Source organism: Nerophis ophidion, linkage group LG23 (assembly GCF_033978795.1).
Source record: "Nerophis ophidion isolate RoL-2023_Sa linkage group LG23, RoL_Noph_v1.0, whole genome shotgun sequence".
NCBI classification, from domain to species: domain Eukaryota; kingdom Metazoa; phylum Chordata; class Actinopteri; order Syngnathiformes; family Syngnathidae; genus Nerophis; species Nerophis ophidion.
In genome coordinates this window covers 23334812-23355956 of record NC_084633.1, presented here as the reverse complement: position 1 = coordinate 23355956, position 21145 = coordinate 23334812, and the positions used below count along the sequence as shown (strand labels likewise).

General features: G+C 41.8%; 2 protein-coding genes across 2 annotated transcripts in view; one reads left to right on the top strand and one right to left on the bottom strand.

Moving 5' to 3' along the window:
• Positions 1-12554, top strand: part of LOC133541802 (golgin subfamily A member 6-like protein 25) — a 245703-nt gene extending 233149 nt beyond the window's left edge. Inside the window, exon 6 of the mRNA XM_061885401.1 lies at positions 11458-12554. Within this exon, the coding sequence (XP_061741385.1) occupies positions 11458-11843 (386 nt within the window). The 3' untranslated portion in view covers positions 11844-12554. The remainder of the gene's footprint in view (positions 1-11457) is intronic.
• Positions 12555-19806: 7252 nt separating this feature from the next.
• LOC133541731 (uncharacterized) lies at positions 19807-21098 on the bottom strand. The gene is made up of 2 exons (XM_061885293.1): positions 20134-21098; positions 19807-20022 (listed from the first exon to the last, which is right to left on the bottom strand). The coding sequence occupies exons 1-2, from the start codon at positions 20680-20682 to the stop codon at positions 19921-19923; spliced, it is 651 nt and encodes a 216-aa protein (XP_061741277.1). The 5' UTR covers positions 20683-21098; the 3' UTR covers positions 19807-19920.
• Positions 21099-21145: the final 47 nt, after the last annotated feature.

Below are 21145 nucleotides of genomic sequence, written 5' to 3'. Positions count from 1 at the left end.
GTGGCATGCCAAATTTTCTCAGCTTTCTTAGGAAGTACAGTCGCTGCTGGGCTTTCTTTATTATTTGTTGGGTGTTGTGATCCCAGGTGAGGTCCTCGCTGATGTGCGTCCCGAGGAATTTAAAGAGGGTGTACACTAGGGGGCTCAGCACGCAGCCTTGGGGGGTCCCAATGCTTAGAACCTTTGTTCCTGATGTCTGGTTGCCGATTCTGATTGACTGGGGCCGGTTTGTGAGAAAGTTCAGGACCCAGTCACAGAGAGTTGGTGTCAGACCAACAGTGAGGAGTTTAGCAGTGAGTTTTTGTGGGATGACCGTGTTAAAAGCAGAGCTGTAGTCGATGAATAATAGCCTGGCATAGGTGTCCTTGCCCTCTACGTGGGTGAGGGTGGTGTGGATGACGGGGTTGACTGCATCCTCAGTGGACCGGTTCTGCCGGTAGGCAAACTGTAGAGCAGGGGTCACCAACTCGGTGACCACGGGCACCGGTCGCCTGTAAGGATCAGATAAGTCGCCCGCTGGCCTGTTCTAAAAATAGTTCAAATAGCAGCACTTACCAGTGAGCCGCCTCTATTTTTTAAATTTTATTTATTTACTAGCAAGCTGGTCTCGCTTTGCTTGACCTTTTTAATTCTAAGAGAGACAAAACTCAAATAGAATTGAAAAAATCCAAGAAAATATTTTAAAGACTTGGTCTTCAACTTGTTTAAATACATAAATTTTTTTTTTTTGCTTCTTATAACTTTCAGAAAGACAATTTTAGAGAAAATATACAACTTTAAAATTGATTTTAGGATTTTTAAACACATACACCTTTTTACCTTTTAAATTCCTTCCTCTTCTTTCCTGACAATTTAAATAAATGTTCAAGTATTTTTTTTAAAATTGTAAATCATTTTTATTGTCTGTATTGTATTGTGTTGTAAATATTCATGTTCGAAATAAACTAAAGAAAGAAAGAAAGAAAATAGGAATAATAAATACATTTTAATTTAATTCTTCATTTTAGCCTCTGTTTTTTCGACGAAGAATATTTGTGAAATATTTCTTCAAACTTATTATGATTAAAGTTCAAAAAAAATATTCTGGCAAATCTAGAAAATCTGTACTATCAAATTTAAATCTTATTTCAAATTCTTTTGAATTTCTTTTAAAATGTTTGTTCTGGATAATCTAGAAGAAATAACGATTTGTCTTTGTTAGAAATATAGCTTGGTCCAATTTGGTATATATTCTAACAAAATGCAGATTGAATTTTAACCTATTTAAAACATGTCATCAAAACTCTAAAATTAATATTAATCAGGAAAAATTACTAATGATGTTACATAAATAAGTTTTTCACTTTTTTCCAAAAGATTCAAATTAGCTAGTTTTTCTCTTCATTTTTTAATTTTAAAGAGTCGAAATTGAAGATAAAATATGTTTCAAAATTTATTTTTCATTTTTTTCGGGTTTTCTCCTCTTTTAAACCGTTCAATTAAGTGTTTTTCATCATTTATTCTCTACAAAAAAACCTTCCATAAAAGGAAAAAAAAGTTACGACGGAATGACTGACAGAAATACCCATTTTTATATATATATATATGTATATATATATATATATATATATATATATATATATATATATATATATACATACATAGATTTATCTATTAAAGGTAAATTGAGCAAATTGTCTATTTGTGGCAATTTATTTAAGTGTGTATCAAACTGGTAGCCCTTCGCATTGATCAGTACCCAAGAAGTAGCTCTTGGTTTCAAAAAGGTTGGTGACCCCTGCTGTAGAGGGTCCAGTGTGTCTGGGATGGTCTTCTTGATGTGTGACATGACTATCCTCTGGAAGCACTTCATCACTATTGGGGTGAGTGCAACAGACAGGTCACAGTGTTTTTCTTTGGCAGGGGCACGATGGTGGTGGTCTTGAAGCAGGTGGGCACAACAGCTTGTGTTAGTGACAAGTTGTATATGTCAGCAAGTACGTCAGCCAGCTCTGATGAACACACCCTGAGGGCCTGGCCAGAGGTGTTATCTGGGCCGACTGCCTTCCGTGGGTTTGTTTTCTTCAGAACTGTACGTACCTCTGCTGTTGTCACAGTGAGCGGTGGGTCCTGCGTGGGCTCCGTGGTCAGAACCCCTCTCTGTTAGTTGGTGTTGAGGACCTCGAAGCGGGCGTAGAACTCATTCAGCTCATCTGGCAGTGAGCGTTGGCTGTTTGTGACCCCCCTGCTCCCCTGCTTGTAGTCTGTGATGTGTTGCAGGCCTTGCCACATGCGCCGGGAATCTGTGTTGAAGTGGAATCCCTCCAGCTTTTGTCTGTATTGTCCCTTGGCTTCGCTGATGGATTTACACAGGTCATATCTGGCCTTATTCTAGTCCTCAGCGTTGCCTGAGACAAATGCAGTGGAGCGGGCATGTAGCTTGGACCAAACATCACAGTTAATCCAGAGTTTTTTGGTTTGGGTATATCTGGTATTGTTTTGTGGGAACAATGTTTTCCACGCATGTGCTGATGTAGCCAGTTACACTGGAAGCATATTCCTCTATGTCCACAGTACCATCCTCCCTCTGAGCAGCAGTTTTAAACATGTCCCAGTCTGTACTCCCAAAGCAGTCCTGAAGCACTAGTTCAGTGTCTTCATTCTAAACTTGAACAGTTTTACTCACTGGGGGGGGCTTGCTTGAGGCGCTGTCTGTACGCTGCACATAGAAAAGCTGAGATGTGATCAGATAGTCCAAAGTGTGGTCTGGGTACGGCGTGGCGAAGTTGGTAGAGTGGCTGTGCCAGTAATTTGAGGGTTACTGGTTCAATCCCCACCATCTATCATCCTAGTCATCACTGTTGTGTCCTTGGGCAAGACACTTCACCCTTGCTCCTGATGGGTCCTGGTGAGCGCCTTGCATGGCATCTCCCACCATCAGTGTGTGAATGTGTGTGTGATTGGGCGTATGTGGAAATACTGTCAAAGCGCTTTGGGCTCCTTAAAATGGGGTAGAAAAGCGCTATACAAGTTCAACCCATTTACCAATTTACCATTTGTAGACTCCACTCCCATTGCAGTATACTTGGTCCAGAGAGTTGTTTCCCCTCGTATGAGAGTCCTCATATTAATGGTATTTAGGGAGGACACTCTTTAGGTTGCGGTGGTTAAAATCCCCAGCTTTCGTGAACGCAGCATCGGGGTGTGCGGGCTCTTGTTTACTGATGACGTCATGCAGCAGCTTTAGCGCTGTAGTGGAGTCCGCCCGTGGCGGGATGTAAACAGACAGTATAAACACTGCACTGAACTCCCTTGGCAGGTAAAAAGGTCTGCATTTCACCATCAACAACTCAATGTTGTCCGAGCAGTGTCTTTCAACCACCTGTACGTCCGAGCACCAGCTGTTACTCACGTAAACACAGACCCCGCCTCCGCCTTTCTTGAAGCCTTTGTCCGGCCTTCACGGTAAACTGAGTGCGTTGTTAGCTGGATAGCAGAGTCTGGGATGCTGTCCGAAAGCCAGGTTTCCGCGTAAATAAGAGCACAGCATTCTCTCAGTTCACGTTGGGATGTAGTCCTGGTTCTCAGCTCATCCAGCTTGTTGTCGAGTGAGCGCACGTTAGCTAGCAGCAGGCTAGGTAGTGGTGGTTGTGTAGCTCTAGCCTTTAGCCTAGCATGTAGCCCCGCCGTCTTGTTGTTGTTGTTTTGTGGTTAGCTGGCTCTCGTCGTAGCAGAAAGTTGAAGTCCGTCAGACTAGAAGTGAGCTCGTGGTGAGCTTTTCCGATGTCCAGAAGTGCATCTCTGTTATATCTCACAGTTACGTGCAAAAACTTTGCATTTAGGATGCAAATTACAAACCCGTTTCCATATGAGTTGGGAAATTGTGTTAGATGTAAATATAAACAGAATACAATGATTTGCAAATCCTTTTCAAGCCATATTCAGTTGAATATGCTACAAAGACAACATATTTGATGTTCACACTGATAAACATTTTTTTTTGTGCAAATAATCATTAACTTTAGAATTTGATGCCAGCAACACATGACAAAGTAGTTGGGAAAGGTGGAAATAAATACTGATTAAGTGGAGGAATGCTCTTCAAACACTTATTTGGAACATCCCACAGGTGTGCAGGCTAATTGGGAACAGGTGGGTGCCATGATTGGGTATAAAAGCAGCTTCCATGAAATGTTAGGTAATTCACAAACAAGGATGGGGCGAGGGTCACCAATTTGTAAGCAAAATGTCGAACAGTTTTAGAACAACATTTCTCAACGAGCTATTGCAAGAAATTTAGGGATTTTACCATCTACGGTCCGTAAAATCGTCAAAAGGTTCAGAGAATCTGGAGAAATCACTGCACGTAAGCCATTATATTATGGACCTTTGATCCCTCAGGTGGTACTGCATCAAAAACTGACGTCAGTGTGTAAAGGATATCACCACACGGGCTCAGGAACACTTCATAAAACCACTGTCAGTAACTACAGTTGGTTGCTACATCTGTAAGTGCAAGTTAAAGTTAAGTTAAAAAGTTAAAGTAGCAATGATTGTCACACACACACTAGATGTGGTGAAATTTGTCCTCTGCATTTGACCCATCCCCTTGATAACCCCCTGGGAAGTGAGGGGAGCAGTGGGCAGCAGCGATGCTGCGCCCGGGAATCATTTATGGTGATTTAACCCCCAATTCCGACCCTTGATGCTGAGCGCCAAGCAGGGAGGCAATGGGCCCCATTTTTTTTTATAGTCTTTGGTACGACTCGGCCGGGGTTTGAACTCACAACCTAACGATCTCAGGGCAGACACTCTAACCACTAGGCCACTGACTCTACTTTGCAAAGCAAAACCCATTTATCAATAACACCAAGGAATGCCGCCGGCGTCGCTGGGCCCGAGCTCATCTAAGATGGACTGATGCAAAGTGGAAAAGTGTTCTGTGGTCTGACGAGTCCACATTTCAAATTATATTTGGAAACAGAGGACGCAGTGTCCTCCATAACAAAGAGGAAAATAACCATCCGGATTGTTATAGGCGCAAAGTTGAAAATCCAGCATCTGTGTTGGTATGGGGGTGTATTAGTGTCCAAGGCATGGGTAACTTACACATCTGTGAGGGCACCATTAATGCTGAATGGTCCGTACAGGTTTTGGAGCAACATATGTTGTCATCCAAGAAACATTACCATTGACGCCCCTGCTTATATCAGCAAAACAATGCCAAGCCACGTGTTACAACAGCGTGGCTTCGTAGTAAAAGAGTGTGGGTACTTCCCTGGCCCGCCTGCAGTCCAGACATGTCTCCCATGGAAAATGTGTGGCGCATTATGAAGTGTAAAATACGACAGCAGAGACCCCGGACTGTTGAAGGACTGAAGCTCTACATAAAACATGAATGGGAAAGAATTCCACTTTCAAAACTTCAACAATGAGTTTCCTCAGTTCCCAAACGTTTATTGAGTGTTGTTAAAAGAAAAAGTGATGTAACACAGTGGTGAACATGCCCTTTCCCAACTACTTTGGCACGTGTTGCAGCCATGAAATTCTAAGTTAATTATTATTCGCAAAAAAAAAAAGTTTATGAGTTTGAACATCAAATATGTTGTCTTTGTAGCATATTCAACTGAATATGGCTTGAAAAGGATTTGCAAATCATTGTATTCTGTTTATATTCACATCTAACACAATTTCCCAACTCATATGGAAACGGGGTTTGTATATTAAATAAAAAACGTATATTTTGTCGGGAGGACGACGCAAAGACGTCAGCCACGGGGGGCGCCATCTTGGAACAAAGTCATTGTTAAAATAATATGCCTTATCTTTTTTGAGTTCAGTGATTATTGATTGGATTATTACTTTGGGAAGTTGAGAGAAGAAGAGTTGTGGTCTTGTGAGAATTGTCTGGTTTGTCCATCCTAGGCCACCGTAGGTCACGTGCGGTGCATCACCAGACCTGCTAATGTTAGCCAAGTTAGCTGCTCATGCGTGTTGGAGTGGAGACGTTTGGGCCCCCAGACCCGCTTTATTTTAGCAGAATTGAGGCAGCGCTTTTTTACGCTTTGGGACCAAACGAACAAAAGAAGACCTTTTGTATGCAGTTTGAGAGCCGCAACCGGAGAAAATAAACACACAGTGTATCCATGACTGCAAAGTTCATTGACCGTTTGTGTGATTGATTGACTAATGTTTTAATACCTCTGGACATTGACTTGAAATATTTCTGTCAATCACACAAACATGCTTGTGGGGGAGTTTTCTGTGTCTAGGTACCTTCCACACATGCGTACACCCACCTGAGTGACACTTTTCCAAGTTGCACCATCCCCACATTTTTCAACCTATTCAAACCATTCCAACATCAACACATTCCACTCATCCTGGACCTTCAAACTCACACTTTCCCAAGTTCCAAACCAAATTCCGGTTTTCCTTGAAATTCAAACTCTTCAACATTTAAACCATTCCAACATTCAAACTATTCTTACATTCACACTACATTCTGTCAGCATTTCAGTTCAATTCCAACATTGGAGCATTCACATGCAATTCCTTGAACAATTGCCTCATCTACTTATTATTATTATTGTTATTATTATAATTAATTATTATTATTATTAAACCATATATACCATCACGAAAAGCACATTTAATAAAAAAACTTTATTATGGTCTTACCTTTACTTATAAATAAAGTCCATGCGCAGCTCCTTCTGATCAAAAGCATCAATAACTTGTTTATAGAAGTCTTCCTTATCTTTCTTCAGTTTTAAAAATCTCTCTGTCTCGATGGAGATCTCCCTTTATTACCTCCTGCTTCGATTTAAAGTCCAGTTTAGAAAACTGTTTTATTTTAGATATGTAATCCTCCATGTTAAAAGTGCAAGCGAGAGGAAAAAATAAACTCTTGCTGCTCACTCTTGCTACTTGTTGTCACTTCTTCTTCAGCCGAGTAGTCGCAAGAAGGATCACTAGCGCCCTCTACCACTAGGAGGCGGGAGTCATTTAATGACTCATATTTGACACACGCAGCTACGGTATATTAATAAAACATAGCTGCTTACTGTTCTTTTTAGCATATTCAATAGCTTGGACCTTAAATCCTACTGAATAGCTCTTAATCTTCTTCCCTTTATGCGATTTCAAATGATTGAAATCAGCCTCCTCCATTTTGAAAATGATGACAGGTGAAGTGTCACTCGTGACGTGACTAGTGTGACCCAGCGGGAATTCTAGACATGCGCTAATAAAAATAATATTTTGCAAAACGAGTTTGACCCGACTCCTCTCTGAGCTGCTACCTTACCGTGGTAGAGGAGTTTGCGTGTCCCAATGATCCTAGGAGCTATGTTGTCTGGGGGTTTTCATGCCCCCTGGTAGGGTCTCCCAAGACAAACAGGTCCTAGGTGAGTGATCAGACAAAGAGCAGCTCAAAGACTTCTATGGAATTACAACGAAATGAACCCAGATTTCCCTCGCCCGGACGTGGGTCACCGGGGCCCCGCTCTGGAGCCAGGCCCGGAGTTGGGGCACGATGGCGAGCGCCTGGTGGTCGGGCCTGTTCCCATGGGGCCCGGCCGGGCACAGCCCGAAGAGGCAACGTGGGTCATCCCTCCAATGGGCTCACCACTCATAGGAGGGGCCATAGAGGTCGGGTGCATTGTGAGCTGGGCGGCAGCCGAAGGCAGGGCACTTGGCGGTCCGATCCTCGGCTACAGAAGCTAGCTCTTGGGACGTGGAACGTCACCTCACTGGGGGGGAAGGAGCCTGAGCTAGTGCGCGAGGTAGAGAAGTTCCGGCTGGATATAGTCGGACTCACCTCGACGCACAGCAAGGGCTCTGGAACCAGTTCTCTCGAGAGGGACTGGACCCTCTTCCACTCTGGCGTTGCCGGCAGTGAGAGGCGACGGGCTGGGGTGGCAATTCTGGTTGCCCCCCGGCTCAAAGCCTGTACGTTTGAGTTCAACCCAGTGGACGAGAGGGTAGCTTCCCTTCGCCTTCGGGTGGGGGGACGGGTCCTGACTGTTGTTTGTGCTTACGCACCAAACAGCAGTTCAGAATACCCACCCTTTTTGGGTACACTCGAGGGAGTACTGGAAAGTGCTCCTCCGGGTGATTCCCTTGTCCTACTGGGAGACTTCAACGCTCATGTTGGCAACGACAGTGAAACCTGGAGAGGCGTGATTGGGAAGAATGGTCGCCCGGATCTAAACCCGAGTGGTGTTTTGTTATTGGACTTTTGTGCTCGTCACAGTTTGTCGATAACAAACACCATGTTCAAACATAAGGGTGTCCATATGTGCACTTGGCACCAGGACACCCTAGGCCGCAGTTCCATGATCGACTTTGTAGTTGTGTCATCGGATTTGCGGCCTCATGTTTTGGACACTCGGGTGAAGAGAGGGGCGGAGCTTTCTACCGATCACCACCTGGTGGTGAGTTGGCTGCGATGGTGGGGGAGGATGCCGGACAGACCTGGCAGGCCCAAGCGCATTGTGAGGGTCTGCTGGGAACGTCTGGCAGAGTCTCCTGTCAGAGAGAGTTTCAATTCACACCTCCGGGAGAACTTTGAACATGTCACGAGGGAGGTGCGGGACATTGAGTCCGAGTGGACCATGTTCCGAACCTCTATTGTCGAGGCGGCTGATTGGAGCTGTGGCCGCAAGGTTGTTGGTGCCTGTCGTGGCGGTAATCCCAGAACCCGTTGGTGGACACCAGCAGTGAGGGATGCCGTCAAGCTGAAGAAGGAGTCCTATCGGGTTCTTTTGGCTCATAGGACTCCGGAGGCAGTGGACGGGTACCGACGGGCCAAGCGGTGTGCAGCTTTAGCGGTCGCGGAGGCAAAAACTCGGACATGGGAAGAGTTCGGGGAAGCCATGGAAAACGACTTCCGGACGGCTTCGAAGCGATTCTGGACCACCATACGGCGCCTCAGGAAGGGGAAGCAGTGCACTATCAACACCGTGTATGGTGCGGATGGTGTTCTGCTGACTTCGACTGCGGATGTTGTGGATCGGTGGAGGGAATACTTCGAAGACCTCCTCAATCCCACCAACACGTCTTTCTTTGAGGAAGCGGTGCCTGGGGAATCTGTAGTGGACTCTCCTATTTCTGGGGCTGAGGTCGCTGAGGTAGTTAAAAAGCTCCTCGGCGGCAAGGCCCCGGGGGTGGATGAGATCCGCCCGGAGTTCCTTAAGGCTCTGGATGCTGTGGGGCTGTCTTGGTTGACAAGACTCTGCAGCATCGCGTGGACATCGGGGGCGGTACCTCTGGATTGGCAGACCGGGGTGGTGGTTCCTCTCTTTAAGAAGGGGGACCGGAGGGTGTGTTCCAACTATCGTGGGATCACACTCCTCAGCCTTCCCGGTAAGGTTTATTCAGGTGTACTGGAGAGGAGGCTTCGCCGGATAGTCGAACCTCGGATTCAGGAGGAACAGTGTGGTTTTCGTCCTGGTCGTGGAACTGTGGACCAGCTCTATACTCTCGGCAGGGTTCTTGAGGGTGCATGGGAGTTTGCCCAACCAGTCTACATGTGCTTTGTGGACTTGGAGAAGGCATTCGACCGTGTCCCTCGGGAAGTCCTGTGGGGAGTGCTCAGAGAGTATGGGGTATCGGAATGTCTTATTGTGGCAGTCCGTTCCCTGTATGATCAGTGTCAGAGCTTGGTCCGCATTGCTGGCAGTAAGTCGGACACGTTTCCAGTGAAGGTTGGACTCCGCCAAGGCTGTCCTTTGTCACCGATTCTGTTCATAACTTTTATGGACAGAATTTCTAGGCGCAGTCAAGGCGTTGAGGGGTTCCGGTTTGGTGGCCACGGGATTAGGTCTCTGCTTTTTGCAGATGATGTAGTCCTGATGGCTTCATCTGGCCGGGATCTTCAGCTCTCACTGGATCGGTTCGCAGCCGAGTGTGAAGCGACCGGAATGAGAATCAGCACCTCCAAGTCCGAGTCCATGGTTCTCACCCGGAAAAGGGTGGAGTGCCATCTCCGGGTTGGGGAGGAGACCCTGCCCCAAGTGGAGGAGTTCAAGTACCTAGGAGTCTTGTTCACGAGTGGGGGAAGAGTGGATCGTGAGATCGACAGGCGGATCGGTGCGGCGTCTTCAGTAATGCGGACGTTGTATCGATCCGTTGTGGTGAAGAAGGAGCTGAGCCGGAAGGCAAAGCTCTCAATTTACCGGTCGATCTACGTTCCCATCCTCACCTATGGTCATGAGCTTTGGGTCATGACCGAAAGGATAAGATCACGGGTACAAGCGGCCGAAATGAGTTTCCTCCGCCGGGTGGCGGGGCTCTCCCTTAGAGATAGGGTGAGAAGCTCTGCCATCCGGGAGGAGCTCAACGTAAAGCCGCTGCTCCTCCACATCGAGAGGAGCCAGATGAGGTGGTTCGGGCATCTGGTCAGGATGCCACCCGAACGCCTCCCTAGGGATGTGTTTAGGGCACGTCCAGCTGGTAGGAGGCCACGGGGAAGACCCAGGACACGTTGGGAAGACTATGTCTCCCGGCTGGCCTGGGAACGCCTCGGGATCCCCCGGGAAGAGCTAGACGAAGTGGCTGGAGATAGGGAAGTCTGGGCTTCCCTGCTTAGGCTGCTGCCCCCGCGACCCGACCTCGGATAAGCGGAAGATGATGGATGGATGGATGGATGGATGGAGTTTGACCCGACGTTAATCCTGAGCCGGCGGTAATGCTAAGCATGCGCTAATTAGTTTGCGAAACGAGTTAGACCCAGCAGTAATTCTAGGCAGGCGCATACTATATACCCGGCGGCAATTCAAGGAAATACGGTCTGTCTGATACTGATTTTGATTGAATGTGTGGACTGCATGAATGATGCCTTCTCAGTTCTCACTCTAACGCAATTTGAGTGTCTGGAAACGCACTAAATTAATATAATCCATTATTACTATTATTAATAAAGTAAACACGTTATCTTTTGAAGGTGTAGTCAGTAATCTGATTACTTCTTCCCAGTTTAACTGTGGTGACACTATCTAAATGAAAGCAACACAGATGTCATCTTTATTGGCCAACATGTTGACTGTGCTCATGCTTCTTTTATGACAGACATGTCTCTAAAGATGAATAGGAAAATGAGAGTAATTATTGTCCACCAGCAGGGGGAGCTCATCACTAGTACTACTGTGTGGAGGCTGGCATGTGGTACATTATTTCCTGTGTGTGTATGACTTATTCAGAGTTAGAACAGCACACTTTTATGTATGGCGTCTACCATTAAGGATTGCAGGAATGACTTTTAGGATGTTTTTATATGAATAAGGTGGATTGGACGTTGGCCTGGGAAGGTATTCCCCTGAAAGTCTTCTTCATGTGTCAGCTGGAAGTACCCTGACTGCTGTGAGGGGGAAACTGATGAGATTGTGAGATCATATCTTGGTGCAGGACAATGTCTCATGTGACTGAGCAAAGCTGGACTTTTATCAAGAATGTTTGTTTCCTCCTGTCCCACAGACCTCAATGAAGCACATCGTCCTCGTGAGCAGGAGGAGGAACCACAGTCCCCCCACATACACGAGGAAGAAGAGGTACCACATTCCCAACACATCAAAGAGGGAGGAGAGGAGCCACAGCCCCCCCACATTAAAGAGGAAGACGAGACGCCACAGACCCATAATGTTAAACTGACCCTTCACATTAAAGGGCAAGAGGAGGACCCACTGATCTTACACATCAAAAAGGAAGAGGATGATCCACTGACCCCTCACTTTAAGGAGCAAGAGAACCCACTGACCCCTCACATTAAAGAGGAAGAAGAGGACCAGAGCCGCCGCACATTAAAGAGGAAGAGGAGGAAAAGGGCATCAGTCGGCCTAAATGGTTGGAGGAGTTCCCAGTGACTGGTGTCCCTGTGAAGAGTGAAGATGATGAGGTGAAAGGTGAAAGTGAGGAGAGGGGAGGGGGGGAGCCTCCAAGCAGCAGCTCAACACAACACATGACAACAGAAGCTGATGGAGACCACTGTGGAGGATCACAAGCAGACAAGCTCTTAGCTCCACTATCAGATAGTGAGGACACAACGTCACACTCTCCTGACACTGATGATGAAGACTCTAAAGATGATAAGACATGTCACACTGACAACACTCACTTCACATCTTCTCACTCTCACAAAACCTTTAAATACCAAAGTCGTCTGAAAGTACACATGAGAACACACACTGGAGAAAAACCTTTTTCCTGTTCAACCTGTGGTAAAGGTTTTACACAAAGTACAGATGTGAAAGTACACATGAGAACACACACTGGTGAAAAACCGTTTCCTTGTTCAATCTGTGGTAAAGGTTTTACACAAAGTCAGAGTTTGAAAAAACACGCTAGAACACACACTGGTGAAAAATCACATTCCTGTTCAATCTGTAACAGAAGCTTTTGTTGACGATCAACCCTTGTAGCACACATGAGAAGACACCCAGGAGAAAAAGTGTTGAGTTGCAGTGTGTGTGGTGAAAGATTGTCTTCTAAGTAGCAGTGTAAGAAACACAAGTGTGCTGGTGAGAACAGCAGCAGCAAATGAAACTGCAGGATTTGAAATAAACTGTCCAGACTTTCATTTTGACTTTCTAACAACATCAGCACATATAACATGTGTGACATTCAGAGGTGGGTAGAGTAGCCAGAAATTGTACTCAAGTAAGAGTGCTGTTACTTTAAAGATTTATTACTCAAGTAAAAGTAAGGAGTAGTCACCCAAATATTTACTTGAGTAAAAGTAAAAAAGTATGTTGTGAAAAAACTACTCAAGTACTGAGTAACTGATGAGTAACCTGTTTGTTTAATGATTACGGCAACAAGTAATGCACAAAAACATAAAAATAGCAATGAGCAAATTCAGAGCCAGGAATATCTCTTAAGCAACTAAAACAATAATATGTATTAAATAATAGTACATTAAAATAAAATTTAAAAAATGGCCCATTGAGCCACAATAACTTAACAGCACCATAGCCTCAGTAGGCATTCATTGATTTGATTGATTGATTGATTGATTGATTTATTGATTGATTGAAACTTGTATTAGTAGATTGCACAGTACAGTACATATTCTGTACAATTGACCACTAAATGGTAACACCACAATAAGTTTTTCAACGTTTATCAATTACTTAGTAAATGACCAAGTCGAGGTGATCTACCTCATATATACATATACATACACACACATAACATACATACACACACATAACATTCATACACACACATAACATTCATACACACACATATTATATATATATATAAGTAATATGTATATATGTATATATGTACACATTTATATATTCAGTATATAATTTATATTTATTTATTTTGCCGTTTTTGTTGACATGTTGAAGGTGTTTTAATGAATATACATGCATGTTTAACATATAGATTCCTATCTTTCATGAAGACAAGAATATAAGTTGGTGTATTACCTGATTCTGATGACTTGCATTGATTGGAATCAGACGTCCACGTTTTCAAATGGAGGAAAAAAAAATTGCTCCTTCCTGTCTAATACCACATGAAAGTCGGTGGTTTTTGGCATCTTATTTGTCCAACTTCCATATTCGTTTTTATACACTTGACAAGAAATACATTGGCGGCAATCTCCTTATCTTGGTAGCTTGTTTGCGCTGGCTTTCGGAGACTCTTATTTTTTTAACGCAGGCGCGATGGAGCAGCGCTTTTATTGTGAAGACAGGAACTGTGCGATCAGTCTTTAGGCTTTTGACGGGAAGTACGGTTGAAATAAAAAGTGTCTTTTTTCTTTACAGTTTTGATTGATTGATTGAAACTTTTATTATTAGATTGCACAGTACAGTACATATTCCGTACAGTTGACCACTAAATGGTAACACCCCAATAAGTTTGTCAACACGTTTAAGTTGGGTTTTACGTATCACGGTCATGTGACCGCCTGGTTCTGTTTGATTGGTCCAACTTCACCAGTGACTGCATGTGATTGGTGAAACGCAGGCATGCGTAGTTCCTACTTTGAAGCTCTGTCATTAACCAAAATAAACATTAATAGATCCATAAAAAAAAGTAGCGAGTAGCGAGCTTAATGTAGATAAATGGAACAGAGTAAAAGTAGCGTTTCTTCTCTATAAATATACTGAAGTAAAAGTAAAAGTATGTTGCATAAAAACTACTCGTAGAAGTACAATTTATCCCAAAAGTTACTCAAGTAAATGTAACGTGTTACTACCCACCTCTGGCGACATTGTTGTTTGAGTAACAATATTTTTAATGTGCTTCTACATTTATAGATTAGATATTTTATATTAGTGCTATTTTAAGTCTAGCACATGCCTTAATATGCAATAATGTGTACTTTCATTAAAAAAAAATGAAAGAACAATTTGAGTAAACAGTACGAGACTTATTTTACATGGAAAAAACATTTTGTGTGTATGTACACACACACACGCGCACACATACACACACACACACACACACACATATATATATATATATATATATATATATATAGATAGATTTCGTCATGCAATTTCAGATTCATATGAAATATTGAAGTATTACATATTTTATTTCTAATTGTTAATAACCCCATAGATTATCACCTTTATATGATATACATATGTACTGGTTCACATCTGAAACATCTTCTGGACCACTTCAGGAAGCATATTATTATTTACTTTATACATCATTTGAACAGTTGTCTTTTATACAATTTTAAAATGTGTGACTTTATGAATCATTTGTTGGTTCTCTATAATCTATTTTATTCATTATCGTTATTACTCAGTATTATAATGATTGTGTTGTGATTGTTTTATATGTATGTCCCCAGACCTTTATGTAATATAAATGTGAAAGGATGTTTTTTTTTTTACAAACTTACATTTGTGGATACATCAAATAAATCCAGTATTGTGTTTTAAACATTTTTTATGTGTTTTTTTTTTTTCTTTTTCAACATCCCCAAAACAACATCAGCATCAGTCAAAGTTTGGAGTGTCAGACAAAAGCCAATATTGTACATCATCCCACAGAGATTTACTTTGCATACATTCTTAAAATAAACTGTTTATTGTGTTTCCCAGTCACAGAACAAACAAATATTGTCTTCAATTGCAAAACAACATCCAACATATTATTTTAAGAGGTCAAATCCATCTTTTTTTTCTGTGATTAACTCTTTTGCCTTAGAAAGAATGGAAACTTTTAAGTTATGAGTACTTTTTTGTTCCAGAGAAAATAAGAAGAAGAAATAGTAAAGAATTAAAAAAGATGCAGTAACTAGAATATTTTGAATGAAAGCCTTTTTAAACTTTGTAATATTTTTTATTTGCAGGTCATACTTAATGAAATCTTCAAATAATAAAATACTTTTAAAACTCAATAAGTGCATCCGTGACCAAATGCCTTTTTCAAACCATTGCTGTACAAAGATGGATTTGTTTCTCATTTTAATATAAGAACAATTCCATAGTGGAGTATTGTGTGTGATGAAGTTGTGTTTGTAAATTAGTTTCCAGTACAACAACACTTGCTGGTAGGGATGGGTACTGTTCACTTCTAATTCCATGTTTTATGTGTTATATATGTCAATATATTGTGTGTTTGTATTTTGCCAACATGGTAGAATCACATGATAGGCAGGTTGTATCATGTTTTTCTGTCACCTTGAGGAAATGGCATAAAGAGGAAGATGACAATATAATGTCACTTGGACAATGATGTACAGAACAGAGGAGATTTAGTTCATTTTTAGTTTTGCTTTTAGACTATTCGTTTTTTTGTGGTTTTTTTTACAAAACCTCTCCCTTATTCAGCTATGGATTTCTGGTAGCTGCTTAACAATAATAAATACGGAAAGCTTTACTTTAATAAGTGTATTGTTTTCCATTGATAAACACAATTGGGAACTGACGTTGCCAAGAATGGAACTCACGTCTTGTAGAATAAAAGGCCAACGCACCAACCTTTGTGCTATCAAAGTTTTGTTGACGTTACCAACAACAATCAGTAATCTAATGTTTATGAAATGGACATCAAGTTTGTTGTTTTGATTCAGTTTGTCATCCTTCTTTGATTCTAGTGGCATTTAAATAACTGTTTTTATTCACTCTCCATATTCCCAACTGACCACAAGACTCAAAAGACAACATTTTCGATGGAACTTGGGCGGTTTATAACTTGTCGAATTTCCCGGCAAATCTGTACTGCTTCCCGAAGCGGTCACGGGGCTTCTTACGTCATCATTTCTGGCTCCTCCCCTGAATGAAATAGGCCTCCATACACGCCTGGTGGAAACACCCCCTCCATTAGTCCACACACGCCTCCAAGCCTCCGCACCATCGGAAGCGGACCAAGGATCGCTGGCTGACACCGATATATCAATTTAATAGCATCACACATAGATAGAAAAAATAGAAAAAAATGGAAAAAAGTCGATACGGTTGGGCGATTAAACGATGTCAATATATATTGCAAAAGACATCAAATCGAAACCAATTTAAAAAAAAACTATAGGGCTGGGCTGTAAAACAATACAATATATATAATGATAGACACATGACTGATGTTAAAAAAGTAGGAAAATGGCCAATAGGGCTGGCTGATAAAACTAGACACATAACTTATGTGGGGGGAGGGGGGCACCAGACTTTTGAAGAGGGAACGTGCGCCCTCCTGTGGACTTCTGCTGCAACTGCACACACAAAGAAATTCATTATTTCCAATTGTGCCTTAGTGTCCAAGACTTCAAATTTGTCGTTTATATGTTTAGTGTATAAGTATTAATTAAACAACTGTTTAATATATGAATATTAAATACTTGTTTAGTGTATGAATAATAAATACTTATTTAGTGTAGAAATAGTAAAAACATGTTTAGTGCATGAATATAAGTGTATGAGAAACCTAACTTATGTAAAAAAATATATAATTACAAAAAAATTGAATAAAAAAGGAAAAAGGCCAATAGGGCTGAGCGATGAAACGATATCAATAATTATCGAACAAGATCAATTAAAAAAATATTATTTCTGAAAAAAATCCCCAAAGGACTGAGCCGTTAAACTAAACCAATACATGACACATAGAGAGAAAGAAATAGAAAAAAATGGAAACAAGCCGATAGAGCTGGGCAATAAAACAATGTCAATACATTATATTGCAAAAGACATCAAATAGAAATCAATTAAAAAAACAGCAATTTGAAAAAAAAAAAACAATAGGGCTGGGCTGTGAAACAATATAATATATATAATGATAGACACACGGGCTTCACAGTGGAAGAGGGGTTAGTGCGTCTGCCTCACAATACGAAGGTCCTGCAGTCCTGGGTTCAAATCCATTAATGGTCCCTAGTGTGTGAATGTGAGTGTGAATATTGTCTGTCTATCTGTGTTGGCCCTGCGATGAGGTGGCGACTTGTCCAGGGTGTACCCCGCCTTCCGCCCAATTGTAGCTGAGATAGGCGCCAGCGCCCCCCGCGACCCCAAAAAGGGAATAAGCGGTAGGAAATGGATGGATAATGATAGAAACAAAACTGATGTAAAAAAATAGGAGAAGGGCCAATATGTGGGGGGAAGGTGGGGGAGAGGGAGAAAGAGGAGAGAGAGAGAGAGAGAGAGAGAGAGAGAGTGAGAGAGAGAGAGAGAGAGAGAGAGAACCAGACTTATGAAGAGGGAACGTGCGCCCTCCTGTGGACTTCTGCTGCAACTGCACACACAAAGAACTTCATTACTTCCAAGTGTGCCTTATTTAGTGTCCCAGACTTCCAATTCCTCCTTTACATGTTTAGTGTATAAGTATTAATTAAACAACTGTTTAATATATGAATATTAAAAACTTGTTTAGTGTATAAATATTAAATACATGTTTAGCGTATAAATTACATATATATATATTTATATATATATATATATATATATATATAAAAATATGTATACATATAGAGAGAGAAAGGTAGAAAAAAAGAGAGAGCAAGAGAAAGAGAGAGAGAGAAGACGAGAGAAAGAGAGAGAGAGAGTGAGAGAGAGAGAGTGGAATAGTGAGAGAGAGAGGAAGAGAGAGAGAGAGAAAAGAGAGAGCGAGAGAGGGAGAGAGAGAAAGAAAGAGAGAGAGAGAGGGAGAGAGAGAGATAGGGAGAGAGAGAGAGAGTGAGAGAGAGAGAGACAGAGAGAGAGAGAGAGAGAGAGCGAGCAGAGAGAGAGAGAGAGAGAGAGAGAGAGACCAGACTTATTAAGAGGGATGGTGCGCCCTCCTGTGGACTTCTGCTGCAACTGCACACACAAAGAACTTCATTACTTCCAAGTGTGCCTTATTTAGTGTCCCAGACTTCCAATTCCTCCTTTACATGTTTAGTGTATAAGTATTAATTAAACAACTGTTTAATATATGAATATTAAAAACTTTTTTAGTGTATACATTTTAATCAAATAACTGTTTAATGTATGAATATTAAAAACTTATTTAGTGTATGAATATTAAATACATGTTTAGTGTATAAATTATATATATATATATATATATATATATATATATATATATATATATATATATATATATATTGAGACACTAGTGATTTAGGGCTATATAAGTAAACATTGATTGATTGATTGATATATATATATATATATATATATATATATATATATATATATATATATATATATATATATATATATATATATATATATATATATACATATATATATATATATATATATGTATGTATATTTATATATTTAGAGAGAGAGAGAGGGAGAGAGAGAGAGAGAGAGAGAGAAAAAGAGATAGACCAGACTTATTAAAAGGGAGCGTGCGCCCTCCTGTGGACTTCTGCCGCAACTGCACACACAAAGAAATTCATTACTTCCAAGTGTGCATTATTTAGTGTCCCAGACTTCCAATTCCTCCTTTACATGTCTATCCATCCATCCATTTTCTACCGCTTATTCCCTTTCGGGGTCGCGGGGGGCGCTGGCGCCTATCTCAGCTACAATCGGGCAGAAGGCGGGGTACACCCCGGACAAGCCGCCACCTCATCGCAGGGCTTAGTGTATAAGTATTAATTAAACAACTGTTTAATATATGAATATTAAAAACGTGTTTAGTGTATAAATATTAAATACACGTTTAGCGTATGAATTAAATATACATTTATATATATATATATATATGTATATAAAATATATATATATATATATATATATATATATATATATATATATATATATATATATATAAATAAATAGAGAGAGAGAGAGCGAGAGGGGCAAAGAGAGTGAGAAAAAGAGAGCGAGAGAGAGAAATACAGAGAGAGAGAGAGAGAGAGAGAGAGAGAGAGAGAGAGAGAGAGAGAGAGAGAGAGAGAGAGAGAGAGAGAACCAGACTTATTAAGAGGGATCGTGCGCCCTCCTGTGGACTTCTGCTGCAACTGCACACACAAAGAACTTCATTACTTCCAAGTGTGCCTTATTTAGTGTCCCAGACTTCCAATTCCTCCTTTACATGTTTAGTGTATAAGTATTAACCCTTGTGTGGTGTCCATATTGTTGTTACTCAGCCAGTGTTTTTGGGTCTGATGGACCCATTGCATTTTGTGACTTTTAATGCCTCACAAGCAAACAATTTATGTTAAAATACTGAACAGATGTTTACCTTATTCCAATTACAAGGAGTATAAACAATACATATGGTTAATATCTGCCCTTAACCTTTGTTAGGTCACAATTACAACGTATTATTTAAAACATAATAAAGAAAATAAATTAAAATCAAGATAAGAGTGGAAACAAATTTACAAGTGAAGCAAGCTTTTTAGAAACTACTGACTTTTATTTTGTTGAACTTGAAATGTAAGCCATTGAGGTGCACAACACAAGCTGAACAACATGAACACAGAGTAAACATAGCAGTGAAGACAACACATTGAACACATGGCCTGTAGCCACTAGCCTATACAACACTTGAGGGGCAGAGCTTTACTGTGTGTGTGTGTGTTGCAGATATACGTGTTGTTTTCCTCTCCATCTTGGGTCCGCACACTTCTTCTTGTTGCTGGTGTTCACAACCCAGAATAATGAAAAGATCAGGAATTTTACTAAGACTTCTGTCTCTCTTTAAGAAGACATGAGTGGCAGACATGTATCAACAGCATCACACACTTACTTCAGGCTCTGCAGACAGGCCACCAGCATTCTCCTCCTGAATCCTCCTCACCATGGCTGCAGAGGCTGGGGTTCTGGGGATAGGATTTCTTCTCTCCATTTGTGGTCTCACCAATGCCATTCCCAGATCCTCAAGAAAGGGCCGTCTTTTCTGGAGCTTCACTCGTTTCCACTCTGGGTTCAGTGCCATCCAAATGACAAAGGAGTTGTACGCTGATATGTCCAACATGTCAAAGAATATCACCAGTGGCCAGCGTAAAGTCCTCCGTTTGCAGCTGTAGGCCGTCACCAGCTTGTCCATGTTGTCTACCCCTCCTTTTGTGGCGTTATAATCCATGATGATCTCTGGTTTGTGATGTTCCTGGTCACAGATTCTTCCTTCCCCGTGCAGTGTACACATGAGCACCACATTCTTGCCTTTCTTCGACACAAAGGATACCCGGGATGTGTCAGCCGTGTATACAAACTTGGAAGACTTGACACGCCTGTTCTTTGAAGTCAGCAGTTGAGGTGGGAGCTCTGACCTGTTTTTCCTTATTGTTCCCACCATGGTCAGCTTCCTCTTCAGGAGCTCCTGTCCCAGTTTGTGCAAAGTAAAAAAAATAGTTGCATGTGTTGTTGTGTCCACGGAGTCACTGAGACATGTCGAGGACTACTCTCATTCCTTGTTTTTTCTTGGGGGCTCCTCCCTCAAGTTCCAAGCATATGAGGAAGTGACATCACAGGCAGCCCAGATCTTTGTACCATACTTGGCAGGTTTGGATGGTATTTACTGCCGAAAGGAGCAGCGGCCCCTTAAAGGCATCAGCTGTTCGTCAATGGTGACATTTGGCCCAGGGTTGTGCAGCAAGGGGAGAGCGAACAGCGTTGGCAGGTAGTGTTGCAACCTTGCGTTTGACCCTCTGATGTTCTGTGTACATACACTCTGTCCTCCTCCTGTCTAGGCCTGCTGTGTGTGTGTGTGTGTGTGTGTGTGTGTGTGTGTGTGTGTGTGTGTGTGTGTGTGTGTGTGT

Excerpts from the sequence above, each read along its gene's own strand:
- LOC133541731 (XM_061885293.1), bottom strand. The coding sequence starts at position 20,682 with ATGGTGGGAACAATAAGGAAAAACAGGTCAGAGCTCCCACCTCAACTG. Across the intron at positions 20,023-20,133 it reads GCCTGTCTGCAGAGCCTGAA|CAACAAGAAGAAGTGTGCGG; the intron begins GTAAGTGTGTGA and ends TGTGAACACCAG.